We start from the raw sequence: 24,274 nt of genomic DNA, 5'->3' as shown, positions 1-24,274 counted from the left end.
TGTTGTTTCCTAAAACCGAGGCGATTTGATGGAAATCATGTCAAGACCATCTCAGAATTATACACCTTTATTTGGGCGACAGTGGTTGACTTTGTACGCTACCTACTTTTAAAACCGTAAAAGGCATTTGCCTACTTTGCAGGTGTCATTATATTGGATGAGAGTTTTAAGAGATGATGTTGTAGCTCACGAAGGTGATGTAGTAAAGATATCTGAAATAAAGCTGTGTTGTATCTAACAAAGGAAGGAGGCTTTCTCCCTCCTGTGAGTCTGGACTGTTCAGTTTTCTCCCAATTGTATTGTATGAATTGTTCATTATACCTTAACTAATAAAGTTTTGTTGAAAAAAATTGTAGTATATTATTCGTGATATTTGTCTTAATACTTTTTCATAAACCCATGCACAATGCATCGGTTCTTATACAACATAAAGTGAGAAATATATTAAAATGGAAATTATCAAGTTGAAATGAAAGAGCAGTACATTGAAATCAACAAACAAATTAAAGCAAAGAGGAGCAAGGTGAATTAATTTGAAATCAGCGATCCCGCTCCCGTAAAGCCACGGCTTAATTTGCTGAGCGTCATCTGCTGAATAAAATTTTGAGTGCCCTCCTAAGTTGTTCTAAATTTCTGATGGTGGGAGTTGTATTTCCAATGCTATATGCAAATAAAATTACTTCATGGTTTAGTAAGATTAGAAATATTCCATTTTTGGTCAAATAAAAATACAATCCTACTTAAGGGGAAGTCAAACCCAAAAACAAGGATATGCTCGAAGCAGCACGACTGTCTAAAGAAGGTGTGGGCAAACTACAGCCCAGGGGCCACATGTGGTCCGTTAAACGTTTTAATGCGGCCCGCCGAACTAGAAAAAATAAATAAATTTAAAAACCTTGTTGTTTTATTTTCTAAATCCTGTGGTGTGGCAAAGGCAGATATTTTGGTGTAATCATTTTGTGCTTTTTCATTTTAAATTAAATGTATTTTTTTTTTCTCCGATGAGGTGAGGTTACCAAAACACTCCACCCATCTGCTCCTGGTCTGGCCCCTCTGTCAAATTTTAGAAGCCATTGTGGCCCACCAACCAAAAAGTTTGCACACCCCTGGTCTAAAGTCTAAGTCTGTGGAAAACCAGTTATGCAGTAAAACCCACCTGTTTTGGGGGGTGAGGGGTCAACCATTTTGCGACTTGTTTTCGACTGAAAATGACATCACAGTTGGTTCAGGTCTGAGGTAATGACCAATCGTGGCTCAGGTTCAGAAAACAGGTGAGCTGTGATTGGTCACTCCCTGTGCAACTATGATGTCTTTTTCAAACGATAGAAATATGTATATAGATAGCTAAAAACGGTTATATTTTGTTTCTTATCTCATATTCCAGAAATGTAACATTAAGCAATTAATTAATGCCATTTTAGACTATTGAAGAAACACAGAATATATTGCAAATTTTGGGGGTGTTGACATCCTCTTTAAAGGGCAATAAGAACATGTAAATACATTAACCATTTAATGTTTACCAAACAGTTAAAACAGCCGTGACAGACTCATATGCTGTGGATAAAATTAAATGAGAACGTCAATCTAACAGTGTCCAACAAAAAGTGTATTAAGTTTTTGTTATACCCGTATACTTACACGTATATTACAATATCATTTCTATTTTTTGTTGGATTTTCAAAAAGCACAAAATGTCATTCAAATCCTCCTCATATTTGCAACTGAATGTTTTAAATAAAACGAGACGTAAGAAAAACCTTGCTTGATCATTGACTAAAATCCAGAACATTAAGATCCACGCATTAAGAAATGCAAAACAATACCCAAACAATATCACAACAAATTATAATACCCTGAAAAAAACTCTTTGATTTACATGTTAAAAATAAGTGTTGACATTGACGCACCATCCTGCCAGATTTTACTGTGCGGACACATAAAAATTGTATATGTGTCCCGCTGAAATGCAGTTAAGTCTATTATGTAAAAAGATCAACTAGACTCCTCTAAAAAAAGACTAGATGTTTCAATTACACTGACACGCATGTGTCCTTATCTAAGACTCTCCGAGTTTGCCAATTTTGGAGAAGATTGAAGGCTTCAAACCAGACACTGCAACCTACTGTACAGCCCATGCCGCGAGTGGGCGAGCGGAAGTATGTTTGGTTTGCATTCTGGGTTTTGAAGTTCATCGTGCATTTCGGCGCCGCTGTCATTGTAGGAAACTGTCACGCTTGATGCCTACATATCCCACAATGCCACAGCGCAAACTGCACTTCCAACATCTGATAGTCAATAGACTAGCAATGTCTGGTTTTAGCAGGGAAGAAAGGCTCTCCATGATGGAGCAGGTCGACAAAACTTCAAACAGGTAAGACACCTAACTATTTAAGATGGTCATCTTAAAAACTGAGAATTAATGACAAGTGCTGGGGGATTTATATTCGACTAGAGTAACGACGTACAGTTGTCATCGGGGAAATATGCCCTAGCACAGTATCGTCTCCACGCTTACTTCCAACCAGTGACTAATCGTTATTATAATGGGAGCCACAAGAAGTGACTTTATATTCTGTTAATTGTGTTATTTAGTTGTGGTTTCCGCTCGTTTTACCTATTCGCTTGAGAAAAATATGAAAAAGGCACCGTGACACCTTTGAACGTTATTTATCATGGCAAAGTTAACGAAGAAAATTTGCTTGTTGTATTTGTTAATTGGTGGCAACATTAAATGACGTGCAAGCGGCGACTAGGTTAAATATTCAGGGATTACTTGCGTCTAAATTTATTTTTTCAAATTATTGTATATATGTGACAGTGAAATTTGTCATGTTGAGCCTGTGTATAGCAGTCTCTGGTGCTCGACTAGGCCACAAGATGGTGTCACTGCATTGATGTGTCCACTGAGGCTTTGGACCTATTTCAAAGTAGCGAGTGGCTCACTCCCCTCAAGGGGATGAAGAAATAAGTCTTATTTGCTTTCATCTTTGGGATCGCATTGGGACCATGCATTCACGGCTCAAAAGCAAAAAAAAAAGAGTACAATGGTGCTTTCAGATCCAACTTACCGTATGTTTACGGCCAAAAGACGCGCTGTATCAAAGGGCGCAGTACCAGTTGAGGGTGCTATTTCTGTATTTGATACATAGATAGAACGCACCGTATCATTGGGCGCAAACAGAACCGAGCAGTCGCGCTGGCTGCTCAGTCGCGCTACCGGGTTTTTAAAATGGCAGCGGGAGTTCGGTGGTATTTTATTTTAGCTTTTAACAACGTGCTGAAGTTGTCCTCATCCAAAAATGCACCAAGTCCTTGTCTTCAAGTCCTTGTATCCAAGATAAACAGCTGGACACGTTCTCCACCAAACACGAGAGTCATGATCAGTCTGCCTCGCCGTCGCGTTGCCGCGCAGCCCCTCAGATGGGATGCTGACAATGCCGGTGTGAGCAAGTCACTAATCAACAAACGATGTGCGGTCACGGTGTTACATCAAAACTAAAACTATCACCCCAAATCAACTGAATAGCATAAGAGGCCCAGCAAAATTCCACCTCCCAGCCTACCTTACAATACCTTAGTTTACATGCATGCACACTAAAAGAGAAGATAGCATGGCTAGCGTGGCTAGCTGTTTTTAAAAAGGCAACAAGAGCAAAACTGAGTTTGGTTGTATTTTATTGAACTATTTAACAATGTACTCACATTATTATTAATCAGTCATCATCCACAAATCCATCAAAATCGTCTTCTGTATCAGAAATAAACAGCTGGGCAAGTTCTCCCACAAACACGCCAGGTTCCCTCTCGTCATTGGCAGATTCCCCGTGTCGCTGGTGCGTGCGGCTCCTCATGATGCCGGCTTTTGCGAAAGCCCTAACAACAGAGCTAGCAGACACGTTTGCCCATATAGGGGCATTGGGGTTTGCTTTGCACTGGGGGCGTGCCTTTGCGTTGTCATTCACGCCCATCTCCCCTCTCACGTCCGCCTGCTGTTGTTAGCCACGCCCGCCTTCTCTCTATATAAGCAGTGTGCAGGCAGTTAATGTTCGCAGTCAGCCCAGCGATGCACTTGGTCCACATAATGGGCGCTCCGCCTCAAAAGGCGCCCTGGCTTTTTTGGACGAGTTTCAGGACTTTAAAGTGCGCCTTATGGCTGCGAAAATACGGTAAATTAATTCTGTTCCCATTCAAATTTACGCAAGTTTCCCCATTGTGGGACTAATAAAGGACATCTTTATCTTTTTATTTTTAAATCTGTTCAAGCAACCCCCAACACAAAAACGGTAATAGCATAAAATAAATGAATAAATAAAACACTAAACTTTTTCAAACGTTCTTCCGACCTTGCTCTTTCTGGCATGTATGCCTTGGCCCCGTGGAGGCAGTGTCAGATAGATTGTCTCAACTTCTCATCTCATCATTACAGCACTAATATTGGTAGTTCATCACAATGTTTTCTTACCAATATTTGTTGCTTAATGGGTAATAACACTACCACGAAGATGCTAATAGCTAGCCCGTGTGTCAGTTGTGTTCACGTTGTATGTTACCATGAAGATAATCGAGACCATGTAGTTTTATTAAATACACAGATTAATTCTCGTTTTATGTTTAATTTGACTGGTACTTTCAGATGAGAATGCCAATATAGTGCTTGGAGCCTCTTTTTTCGAAGAATATTCACTAAACCTATCCAGCAAACAGCCACTTGTGAAGAGTCGAATTGAGTCATCAGTTTGTGGTCGCAAGTCAAAGAAAAAAAAAAACTGGCTGATCAATGGCTTTTATGAAAAAAAACATCAGCATTGATGCTCCAACAATAATTGTTCATTTTTATACTATTGCACCAAACTCAAAGAGTGCATTAGACCTGTGTTTCTCAACCTTAAATGAGCGAAGGGACATATTTCTCATCGGAAAAAAATCACAGCATACCAGTTAGCAAAACAAAACAAAAAGTGGATTTACAAGTTAATTATTTGCCTTCAGTCTTCTTGTTGAAGAGCATTTCATTGTTTTGCCTGTGCATAAATTAACATCCCCCCCCCCAAAATTACAATTAATGAATTTTTTCATTATTTAAATTATTTTTGTCAGCGTGGCTAGCACGATGGCCTCACAGTACAGAGATGCAGGTTTCGATTCTGGCCTTCCTGCGTGGAGTTTGCATGTTCCTCCCGTGTCTGCATGCATTTTCTCTGAGTACTCCAGTTTCCTTCCACATTCCAAAAAAATGCACGGTAAGTTGATTGAACACTCTAAATTGTCCCGAGGTATAAGTGGGAGCTCAGATGGCATTTTTTCTTTGTGTGCCCTGCGATTGTCAACCAGTTCAGCGTTTATCCCGCCTACTGCCCGAAGACCGCTGGAATAAGCTCCAGCACCCCCTGTGACGCTCGTGAAGAGAAGTGGCTTTGATAATTTATGGATGGATGGATATTTAGTCAAAAAAATTGACATTGAATATTTTTCCGCAGCACAACTGATGATCTCTTACGGAACGTTACTGAGCCAGAGCACATTGATTAAGAATCACTGCCCAAGACTAACCCAGCAGGGACCGTAAAATAGTCCTCAGTTACGCTGTCTTTGGCACTCCAGTTTAGGAATGCTGCTGACTCATTATTTGTCTGTTTTTATGTCTTGCACTCCCGCGACCATCAGCATTTGACATTTTAGCAAGGAAGCAGCTCCTGTGACATATCTGCAAGTATTTGGAGATGTCTGTCTTACACTTAGGTTTGTTCAAATCACACAATGTGCCAAGTTAGTTTTTCCACAGACTATTAGGAATAGCTGATGAGATATATTTGTGTGTTTTGACTGTGGTGGGAGGGATCGAATGAGAGGTGTCAGCTGATAAAAAGGGCGGGAGTGTTGGATTTCATCATGCTGTTTATGAAGTCTGTGTGCGTGTGTGCGGTGTGTGGGGGTGCGCGCGCGTGTGTGTGTGTGTGTGTGTATGTATGGTGAGAGAGAGAGCATGAGACTCTTGTGAAAAGATAGTGCTGGATTTCATCATGCTGAGAGAGAGTGTGTGTGTGACTCTGGTGTAAAGCACTGCGAGAGACAGAAATCCCGGCAGGGGCACAACACAACTTCCCTCCCTCCCTTTTCAGCCGTCTTCACCAAGCTGTCGAGTATTCACAGACTGGCCGAGAATAATAACTTGTTTGTCCCTTTTCGTTTTCCCCCAGCTTTTCGGTCCTCCTTGTTCGGCCCCGACATGGTCCTCCTGCTACTTATCTGCTACTTATTTCAGCCTCAGCTGGGCCGTGCACAGGCACAGATGACGCGCGCGTTGATGTAAGCGCGCCCGCGGCAGGGGCGGTCTTTGTCGATGCTGCCGCTATTAATACCGCCTGATGAAGTTATTAGTCTTAAAGGCGGGCCGTCCTCTTGCATTCGCTGTTGGTGGGGAGGAGGGGGAGGAGGGGCCTCCAGGGGCCGGCGTTTCTGTAGTTGGACAAGGAGCGCGCTTCAGTGCCTCCCTCCTCCTCTAGTGCTGCCCGGCCGAGTGGAAGGAAACGGAAAGCATGTTGTAAAGTTTCGTTTCTCTTCCAACCGAATCCTCAGCACCCCTGTTTCGCATACCGTGGCTCACTTTTGATGTGTTGCACCATAAATGCAGCAGAGTGTGTATGTACATATGAAAGTGAGTGTGGCGGTCTGCAGTTAAATTAAAGTGGTGGAAGTCCCAATCGTCTCTACGTATGAGCTCTCTACCAAATTACACAGGAGCCAGAATATCTGGCTGCTGGACACTGGCATCTGATGGCCGGTAAGTGCACTTTATTTGATCAATTTGTAATATACTGTCGTGTGTTGAATGGTTGTAGCTCTGCATGCACCCTGGGATTGACTATCAACCAGACCAGGGTGCAGTCTGTCCAATGCCAGCGAGGATGGACTCCAGCATGATAAGCAGTATAGAAGATGGATGGATGGAATTTGTCCCACTAATAATTGATTGTGTCCTAGAAGACTGTATATCATTCGTAGTAAAATGTAAACCCCATTCATTAGCTCTCCAGGGTGAACAGGACTGTACGCTTGTTTGTTGACATGCTTGGTTGTGGCGGTTGTGACCTGTTGTGTTGTCGTCTTCACTGTCAGAGCAGGTGAGGGGATTTTTCGAGTTCTGGATTCTTCTAACAGAAAGTTAAAGTTGTCTGAATAATTGTCTGGTTCAGGACGGAGGTGCTTTGAGATACAAGTTTAATTTTTTAGATCAGAACTTCAAGCACTCAGTTTCTCAGATCATCTTTACCCTTTGAAATGAATGGAAATACCATTAGTCTGTTTCAGTGGACATCAGAAAAGAAAAACAAAACACTTTTTTTTTAATGAGGAAAACTGGAGGATGAATAATATACATATACAACCATAGAATAATAATTCAATAGTATGCGAAGCGAAAACTGGTTTCTGCATCATGATTTAATGCTGCAACCCGATTCATTGTGCTGCTCCTTCCGTTGTGCCCGTTTAGGCCACCAGGAGGCAGTATAATAAAATTCCAGGAGGCAGTATATTATAATTATGCAGATGGGCAAAAAAAACAATAGTAATTCCACTACTACTTCTGTAAATACCTCAGTAACTTGCTTTTACCTTTAGTCATTTTTCATAGAGTATAAGGGATGTATGCTTGTGGATATCGTCTGACTGTACCTGTGTCAAAACCCCATCGATCTTAACCGTTAGCAAATCAATGGCGTTGTGCGTTGTATGTCAGCAGGAAGATGAGCAGTCTTCACTGGAGGCAATTCAAAGTGTAATTCTTTTTCCGTGTAGTTTGGTAGTAAATTTCAATCGGGTGTTACAGTAAACTGCTTGAAGCTCATTTTCATCATTAATTGTTTATGAACTGGCAAACTGCTGCTTTTTATAAAGTGAGTTGAGTTCACTTCCACCATAAAACCCTCGTATCAAAAGTTTGAGCTCGCAAACCAAAGCAAAAAAATATCATTAACAGCGACTCGAATCACAAAAGAAACGTATAAGTCAGGTCACTTGTATCTCACTGTATCAGCTTTGTGATGTTCATGCTTAATGTTAATGATTATTTCAAATGGGATATTGACTGACTCTGTAAGCACCCAAATTGTAAGTAAATATACATTTTAAAGGCATTTAAACTGAGTTGGTTTTCAGTAATTTTATTGGACTTAGCACAAATGTTTTTTCATACCAGTGTTCAACATATTTACAGTAAAAATTTCAAGACAATAAATGTAGTGGTATTGTCGCTTGGTTTAACTCATGCACAGTGTCAGTAATAATGTAACACAGTGAAGAAGTAGGAAAAAAACTTGTCAAAAGGCAAGGTAATAATAATACAGCTCTGTGTTATATTTAGAAAAGTTCTTTACTGTTTGTTGTTGACCTTGGCTAGGGTTTGTTCTTCAAGGTACCCCGGCCCTCTTTCTTTGTAAAGTGACTGATTGTCAGTGTATACACTGTAAAGCGTGTGACTTCAAATACAGAAGTGTATGACTCAGCATATTCTGCGGCGTCACTAATCTTTTATTGCACCCTGGTTTGGTTTTAACGGATAACCCATCAAGTGGCTGCTGTGTGTATGCTCTCACTGACTCCATCCGTGCTCCGGTGACCCTGAGCCGATAAGATAAACGCTTGTGTGCTTCACCTCTGAACACTCCACCTGAGGAGTCGTGTTGCCAATATAAAGGTGGGTAGACGGACTGTAGAGTAAAACACTGAGGGCCCTGCATACGTGTGAATCTGTTGACGGTGACATTGTTCTGGAACAATGGCAGCTGGCTTTTTACAGTCCTCACTGGGTGAAGTGTGGATGTCTCGGCTAATGCAGTAAGTGTGAGCCCGATAAAATAGTGAATTGCAGAATGGCAGCATTAAATATTTGTTGTCTTTTAGCTTATGTTTTGTTTTGTTAGTTTTTTTTATCACACTGGATTAGAGATGCAAAAATGAATCAATTATTCGACAATTTGTGATTAAATTAACACAAAACTCTTGATAGATTTAGATGTATTGTTAAACTTCAATGCTGCAGCTAATGATTAATCTGTTGATATTTGTTTTTCAATTTTGCTGAGGTTTTGGCCAATTTTAAGTTAGTGTCTCTAAGAGAGTAGTCAATCAAAATGGCTGTCGAATAATTTGATAATTGATTAGTAGATTCATTGTTGCACCTCTGTTTAACTTGTCCTCGCATTCTCATCTTCTCAACACCACCATCTGTTTTTACTTTGGAAAATAATGACAATTTTGCCAATTTACTCACATGTTATTGACCAAAAGAGAAACTGAATCATCATCAATGCTTGTTTTGACCATTTCTTTGCACTTTTAAGTTGAAATGTCCTGTTTTTGTTTCTCTTTAATCCAAATAATTGATTAATTAAGTAAAACCCACCAGATTTAATTATTATTTCAATAATCATTAATAGTTGCACTCTCAGTCTGGATTTATTATTGTGAATCTTGACTAACCTCATTCCTCGTGACAACTCTTTGTGATAACATACTGTGGTTGCAGACATTGTAGCCTTACTCAGCATGCCGCATGCACATTACTCAGTAGCACAAACAGCTGACCTGTTGTCATGGAATCAGGTCAGTTTGTGTACTTTGTCTCCTGTCGGTGTTAGACTGGATTGGCCAAGGCTTTTCATGCTGCTAAGAAATCAACATGAACCCTCAATAAGCAGTAACTCTGCACATCCCGGGTCTTCTTTACTGTTAACATGGCGACCAGTAACATGATGAGCTGGTTGTCTTGGGATTTTAAACCTCTATTATACACTTACCTAATGTTTTTGCATTGACTGTAAAATGCCCATTCACGTGACATAAACGCAGTTCGGAAATACGGGTTGGATTTTCTCTGGAGTAATTGTCTCAGATCACAAAAAGATGCTTCATGGGCTCATTGACGACTCTAAATAAGCCTGGAGTGTGAATGTTTGTTTTTCTCTATGTGCCCCAGGCTGTTCCCTAGTGGAATACATTTACTATGTACGTAATCCTATGCAAGGTCAAACACAGTCGGTTCTGGGACGCTGGTTTCGATTAAGAGTGTAGGAATCATTCCTTTACTGAACAATGTTGACAAGCTCTGTTGTGTGTTTGCAGCGGCGGTGGCGATGGCTCACTGGATCGCCTCCTCCCCTCTGTAAGCACGGGCCTTTCACCCCGGAAAAGGACCACCAGTCAGTGCAAGTCTGAGCCGCCTCTCCTCCGCACCTCCAAACGCACCATCTACACAGCTGGGCGCCCCCCATGGTACAACGAGCATGGCACCCAGTCAAAAGAGGCCTTTGTCATTGGTAGGATTATTCATTGTTAAGAAAAAAAACACTGATTGCTTGCTATATACATATTTGCGTTTATTAAGCAAGATCTCTGCTCGACAATGGTGTTTTAGATTCCGGTTTAGTAACATATTCATCAACTTGTTTAAAGGGATCTTCCAGCCCGGATGGTCTGTTTTTCAATAACAAGCTAAATTTATGTTTTGTTTTGTTTTGTTTTTCATCAAGAAAATTATATTGATAATGATAGCCCCCTGGAAATAAGGGCTATGTCCACGCCCCCTTCCCTCCCTTCACGTCTTGGTGGGAGTCACCCCAGGGACCAATCACAATTTGTACATTCAAAGTCATTTTAAATCCGTCGCTAATAATGTGAAAATAACGGGATTTTGTTCTGCTAACCTTGTCTGTTTTGTGGCTGAAGCAGAGCATGAGCGTTAGTGGCGCTAATCCCAGCATACGCTTTTGATAACAATGCGCTGTGAAAACTCCATAGCCAGTACACGTGTCGTATCTTTGCAGCCATACCATTTCTGCAAGCTATGAAGCTGAATGCCTTAAAACTGGAGTGTACATTTCTACCTAAACATATAAATAATAGTAATCATCATGATAATGATGATGATAATAATAATGAATTTCATCTGTAATGCACTTTATATTATAGCAATCTCAAACTGTAAATTACGTGGCATTAAATCACATCCCTTTTAAACATTAAAATTCATCAGAATGCACAAAATTGACGAAAAGCAGAGGAGGAACCGCCTGATTTATTTATTCTCACCATTTAATTTAATGCCTCCAGTACGTTTTCTGCCTTTATAGTTTGTTTCATAATATAATGTAATGTAATATAATATTATATAATGTATAATGGCTTTGAAATAGATATAAAGTTTATTTCGTATGTTTGGTTTTGTTTATTTTGTAATAATTGTAACACTTGTCTTAGTTGTGTCTTTACAGGGCTTCAGTTTAACTTGAATAATATAATGTAATATAATATAATATAATAATGGCTGTGAAATAGATATATGTTTTTGTGTGTGTGGGTTTGTTTATTTTGTAATAATTGTTACACTTGTCTTAATTGGGTCTTAACAAGTCTTCAATTAAATCTGAAAATCTTTAGCTACCCTGCATTATGTCAACATTGTGTCACAGGTTTGTGTGGTGGCAGTGCTTCAGGAAAGACGACCGTTGCTCGAAAAATCATTGAAGCCCTCGACGTTCCTTGGGTTGTCCTACTTTCCATGGACTCCTTTTACAAGGTATGCAACAGCTCGCAGACTTACGTCAATATTTAACATGGGTGTCTGTGTGGCCCCTCAGATGACATTTTAACATGAACTAACCGGTTTTTCCTCTCCCACTCCCTTCTTTTAAATCTTTGTCTGGTCAGACTGGTTATTTCCCACCCCGGAGGCCTGCAGCAACATTTTAGTGTAGTTATTTAGTACAAAGATTAGAGTCAAAGAGAAAAACTGATCTTTTGATTCCCAAAGTGATGAGATCTGAAGGGAAGGATTTAATATTAGAACCTGGAAATGTCTTAAGGAGGGCAAAGTGTGGTGAGGAGGGCCATCGTTGTACCCACCCACTGTTGTTATGTAATCCCGTCACTGTGATCAGTAGCGCTGGATCTCGGCACGAGTGCCAACTTTCACACCGTCTTGTGTCCAGAGGGCAATATTGAAAAGGTTTCTGACATGTTTTGAGTTTAAATTCAAGATTATTCGAGTTGAGATAATTCTCATTTATTTTCTTGAGGAGGCCTCTCAATGTCCAAATAGTTGCCAACTGTGGCGTTTTAGTGTCTGACCACCTGGTGCAGAGGTCACAGCAGCGCATGATGGTCTCCTAAATTTAGTTCAACTCACTTGTGCTCTTGAACAGGATTCTGTGTGCAAATGCTATTTCACAGTCAGAGGCACTGCAATTGATTTGGGCTCAAGAAAGAGCTCTTTCTATAACGACTCATAAACTGTTTGTCATACACCACATGCATTCAAAGTCATTTGAATATCAGTGCTCCAAGTTGGTCACTATTTCAGAGTATGGGCCATAAGAGACATCATTTCAGTATCGTGTAAAACACCTTTTCATGGAACACATGAGATTTTATGTATATTGATCATTTCCGTATAATTCTATTGATAAGAGTAAACACACTTGTGAAAAACTAGTCCCCTAATTTCGCAATTTGTCTTTGTTAATTTCACCTTGGATTTGTGTGTAAACGGCTCCTATGCTGAAACAGCCATGCTTGAAGTTCTATTTTCCAAAAGTTAATGGTGATTGAACATTTTAAGTCATAACAGTATAGATGATAAAGAAAGACAGACACTACTTTCATGACGGTCTATTGCAAATTTAATCTACTTTTTGCGTAGCGGTAAAGACAAAAGTGCAGAACTGTTAAGACCCACAGCTCCATAACATCCATGCGAGTTGCACAATTTGCACGTGTTGACCTTTGATCTCTGCAGAAAGGATCTGCCTGACAGCTCAGTGTACCCATTACGCTCTTGTTTTATACATTCATAATATTTGGTAAAAATATGCAAGGACACTTACGAATTCAAACATACCTCATAAAGCACACTATTATCTATATCCATATTTATTTTGCATGCTGCTACATCCTGGCACTTCAGCGCACAGAACCCTCTTGTGTCTTGCAACAAAGGGGCTGCCTCCAGTGACATTAACTGTAAAAATAGTACGATTACTTTAATAACCTACTAATTTGGCAGTGAATCTGATTCATATTATTTTACCATTCCTGAATTAAAAAAAAAAAGTATTTTGCACAAATTGCGTGGACATAATAGAAATAGTAATAGGTTATGATTAAAAAAAAAACAGGGACTAAATGTTGACCTCAAATTACAATAGGTCATTGACCAACACGCAAAAACATACAACTCTATGCTATGAGATAGCTGTTAAAGAATCTTTTGTCATCCTGTTGTTGCTTCACTGTCTCCTCAGTCTCAATTGCCACATCAAGATTTTCAGCTTGCCCAAAACCTCACCACAGTCCCTCTGTGCATCTAGTGACCAAGTTATATTCACATTATCACTCTTAACTCTTCATTAATTCCATCTAAATCTTAGATATGACATTAAGTTGATTAAAACCACTTACTAAGAAATAAAGCCACTTGATTTCAAAACATGACTGTTTTCTCATCATGTTTCCATTTGCCAAAACGAAACAAAAAAAAACAACCTGTGAAAAACAGACTTGTTTTATTTATATACTGGTTTATAATTACACTTTATTTCCACACGGTGGGTCGGGTAATTTGAAAAAAAAAAACAAACAAAAAAAACATTTTCAAAGGTAATTACGTGCTACGTGTTCAAATTAACTTAGAATTTTGTCACTTGCAGAATTTAAAATTACAGCGAGAGTTTATTGTTTAGCATGAGCATAAATATGTATTTTTGTTGAAAATGTGCACTTTTGTAATACAGTATGTTCATACTGCTTCGGCCTTATGTATCGACACTCTGCGTTTAAAGTGTCAGAACTTATTGGTTAACTCATTCACTACCAGCCGAGTAAAAAAACAATAAACGGGTCTTTGACGTCTTTAGCCGTCAATGGCAGTAAATGAGTTAATTAGGATTCCAAAAAATGCTTACAATGTCCAAATTCAGCATTTGAGTTTATTGGTTTAGATCTGCTCTGCACCATATAGCAACAGAGCGGGTGACTGATAAATTAATATGGAAATTTACTGCCAACCCTTTCATTATTGATTTGTATCGATTCATTGTTTCAGCCCTCCTTGAGTGACATAAAAACCATTTGTAAAAGACCACAAAAAAAAAACGGAAAGCTTAAAGACAATGAGATAAATTTGTATTATTGTTTGTGGACGAAGAATACTGTATTCAGAAATAGAAAAATAATTCGACAAAGTAGATACCAAAACGTCTTCAGAAAACATGTTGCAAATGATGAAATTTCATTTGGGACACAACAGCGGCATTGGTATTGTTTTATTGTTTTCCTTTTTTTTAAGAGCAATTTAAAAAAAAAAAAAACCGACATACAAAGCAAACAAAAACAAAAATGTGATTTTAGACATGTCTGGCTATCACACTTAAACATTCTTAACATGACTAAAATGAAGCGTGACAAAGCAATTTGCTAATTGAGAATGGATATGAATTAAAAAAATTCTAAACAGTTTCCAAATGAGATTTTGGGGTGATATCTTGTTTTTATATGATTACACAAACCTTGGTGAATACTGTTCGTTCATGTGGGAGAAATCAGGGTGATTTTATTCTCGAAATCCTTTTGCCGTTGTTCTTGGACAGAATTTTATTTATGAAAATTTATGATACACGGTTCTGATGGTGTCCCTCAGGTGCTCTCCGCAGAACAGCAGCTACGGGCTGCCAGCAACGACTATAACTTTGACCACCCCGATGCCTTTGACTTGGATTTGCTGACGCACACGCTACGAAAGCTTAAGCAGGGCAAGAGTGTGAAAATCCCCGTGTATGACTTCACAACTCATGGGAGACAGAAAGAGTGGGTAAGGATGAACGTGCCAAATCAATTTGCTGATTGCAGCCTTACTATTTCCATGATTTATTCATTTTTTAATGGTCATTTTGTCTAGGACTTGACTGGCAGCGTCACTTTATTTAGTGCCTTATTATTTGTCACATTTTTCACAACATTGACATGTTTTTCCCTCAACAGAAAACGGTATATGGAGCAAGTGTAATAATCTTTGAGGGGATCATGGCTTTTGTCGATAAAGAGCTCTTGCAGGTAGGGCCAATGTTGTTGCTGTCTAATAAAAACATGGTCTGATTGAACATGCTCGTTCTTGAATGTGGGCCTTTTTGTCCTCTTATTGTATTCACCCGTGCCCACTCTGTGTGTGTGTTCCGAAATACACAAACTAAGAAGATGGTTCAAACAGTGCCGTAATGCTAAACTGTTTTCATTTTCCTTTGAAGTTGCTGGACATGAAGATTTTTGTCGACACAGACTCAGACATTCGTCTCGTGCGGCGGCTAAGGAGGGATGTAACCGAGCGAAACCGGGACATCGAAGGTGTCATTAAACAGTACAATAAGTTTGTCAAGCCAGCCTTTGAGCAGTACATCGAACCAACCATGCGCCTGGCTGATATTGTGGTGCCTCGTGGTAAGTTTACCATCCTTGCAGACAAAATTGCATACATTTGTCTGAATGGGAAAGAGGGATGCTGTTCTAGTGACACGTCATGAAGTTACTTTTAAGTTATTTTCATAGTGAAGATGACGACGACTTTTCTGTCATCCTTCAATCAGGTGGTGGTAACATGGTGGCCATTGATTTGATAGTGCAGCACGTCCACAGTCAGCTGGAGGAGGTGAGAAAGTTCACAAATTCGACCTAAAGCATGGACATGCAGGAAACGTGTAATGCTTTGTTCATTCTAGGCACGTGAGTTGAGACTTGGGCTCTCGTCCTTGCTAGTGTTGTTTACTATGTCTCAGATTCAGGATTTGATAAGGGGCTGTCGAATTATTCCGCACCAAACCCCTCGGAGAAATAGAAAATAACTTTTCCCAACAGTCCCCACAAAGTGAGAAGTAAAAACAAAATGAACAAGATGTCTGAGTATGATGAAGACCTACTATTTGAAGTAAACATAGGGGTCGATCCCAACCCTGAGAGATGAATTAATCCAATAGAAGGCCTTTCTCATTCTTCCTGTCCATATATTTGCGAGGGCTTGCCTCGCTCTCCCACTCCCTCTGGTGGTCGAAAGATGTGCTGCACTCACATTGTGAATTATCAATACAATGCAATTTGATTTATTTAGCGCATTTCACAACAGGTGGAGCTGTAACAAAGCGCTTTCCATATGATGTCATAGAAATTAGCAGGTAATTAGAACGCAAATTAAAACACATAAACACATCTACAGTACATATCAGAATAATAGCAGAACAGCGACAGTCTCATGTTGAGTCGAAAGCTAAGGAATGAAAATGTGTCTTCAAACGGGTTTGCCTAACATTTAATGCAAGGCCATTCCATAGGGAAGGACCGGCAATAGTCTTTTTGTATTTTGAATGTCATCCCAGACGTAATTATAAAGGCCCCTCTATTGTTTCTATTTAATGACAAAATATTAGTCCATTATGTAGAAACATAATATCCATCATTAGGAGCAATTTTCGATTCTTTAATCGTACGGTTATTCACAATTACTGAGCAAGCTATACAAAAGATACACAATAAGCAAGACAGAGCAGGGGCACCCAAGAACCACATGAGCAATGTCCGCACCTTTTCTAACAGTAGGTCATCAATGATGAGACATTGTGATTTCCTAGGAATGACGTAATCATTTAAGAATGTAAGCACTCTGAGGTTTACTGAAACAGTGTTGCATGTTGATAGCTATGTAATAATAATAATAATAATAATATTCCCTTTATTAGTCCCACAATGGGGAAATTCGAGATTCGAACCCAAGCCTCCTGGGGAGACTGGGTCCTGAACGCGGCGCCTTAGACCACTCGGCCATCCTGGCAGTCCTACCTTGTTCAATCATTTATTATTCAGAGAAATCATGAACACGATCACTCTGTACATAGATGAATATCATTAATCATTACTAATACCATCTAATCAACAGTGATTTGAGCGGATTTGTTATTTCAGAAGTGTGTATCAAACAGGGAGCTTTTCTCTTTTATCAGTACATATTAAGTAGCTCTTGGTTTCAAAAAGCTTAGTGTATACAGTATAGGTACAGTATAGGATACACTGAGGAGCCACAACATCATGACCACTGGCACAAGAAAATGATACCTATTACAAGAATTCTGTCAACTACTGTCTTTAGAAATATGCTAATATTCAAAATTAGAAGGAGAAGAAAGCAAAGGGTGCTTCTTCAAATTCGTAGTTCAAGGGGGCTGAATAATCCTGCATGCACCATTTTCAGTTGAAAAAAAAGTTGAAAATAGTGAATGAATTTCCTTCTACTTCACGATTGTGTCGTACTTAGCGTTGATTCTTAACACAAAACTCCAATTTTGTGTCTATGTTTAAAGCTTGAAATGTGGCAAAAGGTCAGAAGTTTCAATGTTTATATTAAGGTCAATGATATTGTGGCTGCTTGATGTATATTGGCAGATCCCAAAACAGATGTGCAATGAAAACTCTCCTGATTGATTTAGTCTCGCTACATTACGCATTTATTGTCCCCTTCTACCCACATGTGCACTCGCACACTCATGATGAATTGCTCTCTCACTCTCTTCCCACCACACCGTCATCCCGCCACCTTCCACGACTCACAGCGCGAGCTCAGCGTCAGGTAGAGTGGCCTTTAATCCTATCATCCATCCTCTCCTCAACATTCGCCCTCTTCCCCGACTGCTCCTGCATTGTCTTACTGCAAGGCGGGGAGAAAGAGAGGGAAGCAGCCAACCCCGTCTGCTGGCTGCCATGTGACATCACCGGGCACCAAAAGTGTAGACCGCATCAATTCAAATTAATTATTGGACAAAGCTGTGCACAAGTTGTGCTAAAGGTCCCATGGCACATTTCCTTGCTAAATCTTTGATGTCCAAGTATCGTGTTTGCGAGACAATTTATCCACCAATCCCACATCAGCGGTCTCGAAGTAGGTGTGGCGTCGCTGTTTGGTGTACGGTGCTACGTCGGCATGTCGAGGTGTGAGGGACAGTGAGTGGGGGCATAGTGTCCGTCACATTTGCTGATTGGTGTGCTTGCCACCTTAGCTTTGCTTTAAGATGCAGGTGCGAGGCCATTCAGTTACGTGGACATGGAGCAACCACAAAGTGGGCTGGTATTTGAACTATGATTCGCCCATCTGTCACGACGAAGCCAAAATCGGATGCGCTCGTATCGCAAAACCTTGTCTTTTAACCAACAGACCATATCAGTATCAAACTTAAACCATGTCACAGACTCATTGTGACCAATGTCATGCGTAAAATGGAGGAGGGGGGTGGATTGCATTTTGATGGCATGGGACCTTTTAAGAAATGAAGCAATTGCAGCACGGACATCACTGCTAAAGTAGGCGGTGAGGTGAATGTGGAGCAGCCAGCAGCAATTCATTGAAGAATGTTGGCTTTCCCTCTTTTCAAGAAATGACAACTCACAAACACTCTTGCTGCTCTCTGTGCCTAAAAATTTGTCCTGAGTGCAATGTTTGACCCCTCTTCTCGGTGGCGACAGGAGAGAGAGTGACAATATTTAAAAGAGTGAGTGAGTGGGACATTTGCAAACACCATTGGCCGCTGAGAGTTTCCAGTGCCATTGCTTCTGCAAAGTGCTGTTTTTTTCTTTCCATTGAACGTCGAGCCACAGAATCTGACACACACACACACACACACACAAAGGAAGTGAAATGTAGTATCTGTCACTCTAGACTTTGATGAAATGGGTGCCACGCGAGCTCGCGTATCACCCACGCAAATGCAGTACACAGTAGTTGCAGATCTGCAAAAATCACAAGAGCACAAGTGAAAATAGACGGTCATGGTAAACATGTAGTCTGTTCTTCATTGTAAGATTGGCCCTTCATCCCACCTTGATGACGTGCCCTTTCATTTCTCTCCCCCTTATCTGTTGTTCTCCATCTTTCTGTGTTCCCTCCGTTGTCGTCGTTGTGTTTCGTGGAAAATTCCCCATAGAGGAAACTTCGCTGGGATATGTGAGCAGATTTGCTATGATTTCTTTTTTCTTGTGCATCTGGCTAATGTGTAGCTCAGTGAGAGGGTTGGCTCTGCTGCTGTTTGGAGCGTCATGTTAGTCGCCACGACTGCATCACTACTTTTAACAGTGTGTGTTCAGTTTGCAGCCAAAGGGCAACCCCCTGGCTAACAGCTTCTATGTCCAAACCCGAGTAGTTAATGTGTGTGGAGTCTTGGAAAATTATTACAATTCACTGAGACCAAAAGATGTCCAATAAAAAGCATCCACCTTATAAAATAAAAGTTATCATGGTCTCTTTTCTGTTGTAATTTTCTACCAAATGAGGCTAACAGGACACTGTGTGCTTTGCTATTTTGTCTTTCTGCTTTTGCAAACCAATCCCAAAGCTGTTTGTACTCTTTGTAATGTTTGTGCCTCTTGGCATTCCCACTACTTACACTTTGCGCGTGTGTGTGTGTTTGACTGAATGTGTGAATTTGTGAACTTGGATTATGCTGATGCCCACTGTTCTTTTTTTTTTTTTCTTCTCCTCTCAACCCGCGCCACCATTTGTTGCCGTGGTGACAGGGCAGCCCTGGCCTCAGCTCACCAGGCTCAACCGCTTCCGCAGACACTCAGCGTTCTGGAGAGTACACCCCAGGTCAAGGGCATGCACACCATCATCAGGTACAAGCAAGGACACAGCTTTCCAATGCAATAAAAATGCAAGCGTGCAAGTAGTGTTTACACTTTTCTTTTCCATGTCCCCTCTGTTTAGAAACAAAGAAACCAGTCGGGATGAGTTCATCTTTTACTCCAAGCGGTTGATGCGTCTGTTGATTGAGCGAGCGCTCTCCTTCCTACCCTCACAGGTGCTTAAGCAGAACATTCGCAGTTGATTCAGTCATTTGGAATCAATACGTACGTCATGCAGAGAAGCCAGAGCAAAAACATGTGCGGTTTATAAGGACATTTGCACTCTTGACTATATTATTGTACTAAAAAACAGAATGGTAAAATGAATAAAAAATAGAGTAACAAATTAAGCAATTTGTGCATCGTGATTTAATACTGCAATTCAATTAATTGTACTGCTCCTTCTGGTGTACCCACCTTGGCTCCTGGGAGGCCGTGTGCATGCATGTGTATATAGACAAGACCTGGGCGAAATAGGGCCCATGGGCCACCTCTGGCCCACATAAATCTCGGTCCAGCCCTCACAGTGACCATGAAGTCAAAGTAAAATATACTTTGCTTTTATTTTGAATGCTGTGTTATTATTTTAGTATGGGCACACGTGGATGCTAGTACAACGGGACTTATGCCTATGAGGATGCCAATTTAGCAATGTTATCACTCTATTTAGTGACTTTTCCAATCCATATAGCAGCCATTTCCCCCTAAAAGAGACAAAAATAATAATAATTATAAAATTATAATAAATACAAAATATAGCCGCAGTGGTTCCAATGTTAATGTTAGCAAGATTCCTTTCCTACATGGTGGAGGGAAGAGCATCAAGAAGATTTGGCCTGATAATCTTATCCAGAACAATATATGTTTTAATATTCTCAACATATTGGGGATATTATAAGTCATCACTATCATCATGCATCACTGTCAATAATAAATAATGCATGACTAGGAATGGCCAATATGAGTTGGTAGTTGGTACACAAATGAATGTTATAATTTTGCATCTCATCAATTCAATGTGGAGTCGCATATTTGCCTCAGTCTTTGGGCTCATTCATGAAACATAGGTCTGAATTTATCCTCTTAAGTCGTTTGTAAGCACTTGAGCTTTGGAACTCGAGGGTCGTGTTGTGGACAAATTAAAAAGACAAGTAGATGTTGGAGACTGACTGCCTGCTGTTGAGGTTCTCTTGGGCAATCGTTTCATGTTAATATTTTCTCAGATTCACGTAGTCCAGACACCACAGGGAGAGGACTATGAAGGCAGGACTTTCCACGGAAAGAGGGTAACGTTTTCCCGAAGTCTTTTCGGTTTATATTTTGATGACCTTTAACAGCTGTTTGCTCACTCAGTGTGGTTATTCACTGTGTAATAGTTGTTTTGTTTCTATGCAGATCACAGGCGTGTCCATTTTGCGGGCAGGGGAAACCATGGAGCCTGCTCTAAGGGCCGTTTGCAAAGACGTCCGCATCGGCAAAATCCTCATCCAGACCAATCAGGACACAGGAGAACCTGAGGTTCAGGTTTAAAACAATTGGATACAGGAGACGGCCATCAAAACTGTGTACACCATCGTGGCATCATTTAATACTCTGTTTCTTGCACAGCTTCATTATCTTCGTCTTCCTAAGGACATAAGTGAAGATCACGTCATTCTGATGGACTGCACTGTGTCCACTGGCGCTGCTGCCATGATGGCCGTTCGAGTGCTACTGGTGCGTACTGCTTCACAAATTCAACTGGCACAAGTCAAGTGAATTGTATTCCTTTAACACCAATTAACAACTACCGTATTTTCCGGACGATAAACTACGAGCTACTTTTTGCCTGGATTTTGTACCATGCGGCTAACACAACGGTGCAACTTGACTGTGGATTTTTCTTTGGCTCTATAGTTCAGAAAATACGCTAAATCAATCTCGACCTTTTTTTTTTCTTTTGGGTCTGTTCTGTTTTAATTAGCAAAGTTGTTGCCTTGGTAAAAGGCACTGTTTTGACAATCTGTTTATGTACCTTTATGTGCATTCACAGTACAAAATCGTTCTGTACATGCAGTAAACAACACATTTTTTTCAACATAGAAAACTGCGGCTTATAGTCTGCGTGCAGCTTGTATATTGTTATTCATTTATTTATTTTTCCCAAAACGGGCTGCCGCGGCTTATATACAGGTGCACCTTACAGCCCGTAAAATACGGTACAGAGTAGAATGCGAAAAAGACGGTACCAAGTGAACAAAAAAATACCTTGCACCTCACATGCATACATATATTGGTGATATGCATGAAGTTTTAAGTGTATATCAGTAATAAAATAAATATTCCCCTTGTTAAAAGAGGCATTGCAGTATATTACATTTGTATTGAATCTTTTTGACATGTTTGTTTAGAGGCCTCGTCTCACTGACGTTTGTTTTAGGACCACGATGTGCAAGAGGACAAAATTCTTCTGGTTTCTCTGCTAATGGCCGAAATGGGAGTGCACTCGGTGGCCTACGCCTTCCCGCAGGTCAAGATCATCACCACAGCTGTTGACAAGAAGGTCAACGATCTCTTCCACATCATACCTGGCATCGGTGAGCAGCTTACAGAGGATCAGGAATGTGAACTAAATAAATATGTTCCCTTGGTTGTAGAGTGGCTCGTTAGGTTCAATATTTGATGAAGATGCACAATTTTACCGATTACCATTGTATTGAAAAGAAGAAGATCAAAGATGAAATTTACAATTGAATGTGCATACAAGATCATGCAGATGAGTGTTTATTTGAACAAGTATGAGAACATAAATAGTTGAAATGGGCAAAAGGACAAAAAGGGACCTGTAGGCAAGTGTTGCTCGTGTGATAAGATGTATGCATTGTTGAAGTTACACTTGTGACTGTGTTATGCCTCTTTAATGTGTTATTTTTGTGTAGACTGGGTTTATATGGTCTCTAGCTCACAAATGTTTCCCTATGGCGAGCGTGTCTGGAACATTTCCCCCTTGTGATATTCACTGCATGCACATTTATAATTACACCAATTTGTTCTCATGTGACTGTCTTTGTTCTTGTAGGAAATTTTGGGGATAGATATTTTGGAACTGATGCACCTCCTGATTGGAGCGACGATGAGATTGATGAGCCCAGTTACTGAGTCAACGCACTTGCTCATCACGTGGCACACGAATGGTAACTTTGATGCCTGCGTGGGGCCTGGAGCAAAACAATCACACTGTACATTAAAGTTTTTAAATTATTTTATTCTTCCAGAAGTTCTAATATGAAGCAAAAGATATTTTTGTACAGTATGTTAATAGTTTGGCTTGGTCCTTGTGGAACATTTGCAATCTCACGTTAAAAGCCTCATACTGTGGACGACACTGAATGTGAATGTGTACATGATGGCACAGAGGGGGGAAAAGTAAGAATTGCCTTTATCAGCCACGTGCAGTTAAATCAGTACGCGAACTCAACTTTCACATTGCACTTTCGGAACGACCATTCAGTCGGAAAATGTGTAGGTGTATTTTTTTTTCCCTTTCTCTCTGGGGTGTCGAAGCCATTTTTGTTTACAATGCAGCAGAAAGGATAGATGCAGAATACTGCATATGGCTGCAGACTGTTTATCTAACCAACAGGCAGGCAGTAAAAACACTTTATTATTGATTACACTGTGTGTCAAATCACATTTCAGCCACATAGTCTGTTATGTTTTTGGTCTTGCATGTCTGGATAATATTTAAGCAAAAAAATAAAACACTTCAAGTATTGAAAATATATCATAAGTTGTTTTAAGATGTTTCATAAAAAAGACTTTTAATATCAGGGGTGCACATAAAAATGTCACTGTTATCTGATTGTCCGACAGCGATGATATCAATCAGCATAATAGTGTTTAGCAACATTGGTGAACCATATTTATTACTTCATATGGATGCTTTTTTATGATGATTCTTAAAAAATGCCACAAACATGCTCCTCTTTCTCTCCTGGTCCCATTCACTTGAATGAGAGGTCTCCAATAGCAAGCCTCCTCGCCGCACCCCCAGCCCGACCAATTGTGGCCCCGCCTCGAGGATGCCGTGTTCTGAAATTGGGTTTGTGTTTAGGGCGCAAATGCGCAATGACAGACTTCACCTGGAGTGCAACATTCAATTTCCAGTGCTCTTGTACACAGGCGCACCATTTATGTGCACCCCCGTCTATAAAATAAAATAAACCTTTTATAAAGCCCTCGCTGTTTTTTTTTTTTTTATGTTTAGGGAAAAAAAGGGACTTCGATACTTTTCTCCTTACAGGCTACTCTAAAAGTTTAATTGTCAAGGCTGTCATCTTTTTCTCGTCCATGCCTTTGCACTGTTTTAACTTATGCTGCATGTTTTTTTTGTATATGTTCAATAAAAGTGCAATTGTTTTGATTGTGTCCTGGTGGTGGCTTTCATTCGTATTACAACCCCATTCCCAATTCAGTTGGGATGTTAAACGTAAATAAAAACAATACAATGATGTGCCAATCATGTTCAAACTTCATTGAATACACAACAAAGACACAATATTTAATGTTCAAATTGATAAAACAGTTT

At 40.1% G+C, this 24,274-nt stretch overlaps 1 protein-coding gene across 6 annotated transcripts; it reads left to right on the top strand.

Annotated features, from left to right (window-relative positions):
• Positions 1-2,272: 2,272 nt before the first annotated feature.
• On the top strand, positions 2,273-24,114 carry uckl1b (uridine-cytidine kinase 1-like 1b). Of its 6 annotated transcripts, none has more exons than XM_088290766.1 (15): positions 2,273-2,374; positions 10,126-10,319; positions 11,472-11,578; positions 14,696-14,866; positions 15,037-15,108; positions 15,300-15,489; positions 15,636-15,697; positions 19,011-19,030; positions 19,600-19,698; positions 19,790-19,883; positions 20,931-20,993; positions 21,103-21,231; positions 21,316-21,423; positions 22,127-22,283; positions 22,766-24,114. In XM_088290766.1, exons 1-15 carry the CDS (start codon positions 2,310-2,312, stop codon positions 22,843-22,845), a joined length of 1,611 nt encoding a protein of 536 aa, XP_088146892.1. In that variant the 5' UTR covers positions 2,273-2,309; the 3' UTR covers positions 22,846-24,114. The 6 variants fall into 6 exon arrangements, with proteins under 6 accessions (XP_088146892.1, XP_088146893.1, XP_088146890.1 ...); XM_088290767.1 differs by lacking the exon at positions 2,273-2,374 and adding an exon at positions 6,408-6,784 and having other exon boundaries at positions 21,103-21,225; XM_088290764.1 differs by lacking the exon at positions 2,273-2,374 and adding an exon at positions 6,408-6,784.
• The last annotated feature ends 160 nt before the right edge of the window (positions 24,115-24,274 follow it).

This window comes from Idiotropiscis lumnitzeri, chromosome 3 (genome assembly GCF_059441095.1).
Source record: "Idiotropiscis lumnitzeri isolate Australia: NSW breed Sydney's pygmy pipehorse chromosome 3, RoL_Ilum_1.0, whole genome shotgun sequence".
NCBI lineage: Eukaryota > Metazoa > Chordata > Actinopteri > Syngnathiformes > Syngnathidae > Idiotropiscis > Idiotropiscis lumnitzeri.
The sequence above is the reverse complement of the archived record's forward strand: the minus strand, read 5'-3'. Positions and strand labels throughout refer to the sequence as shown.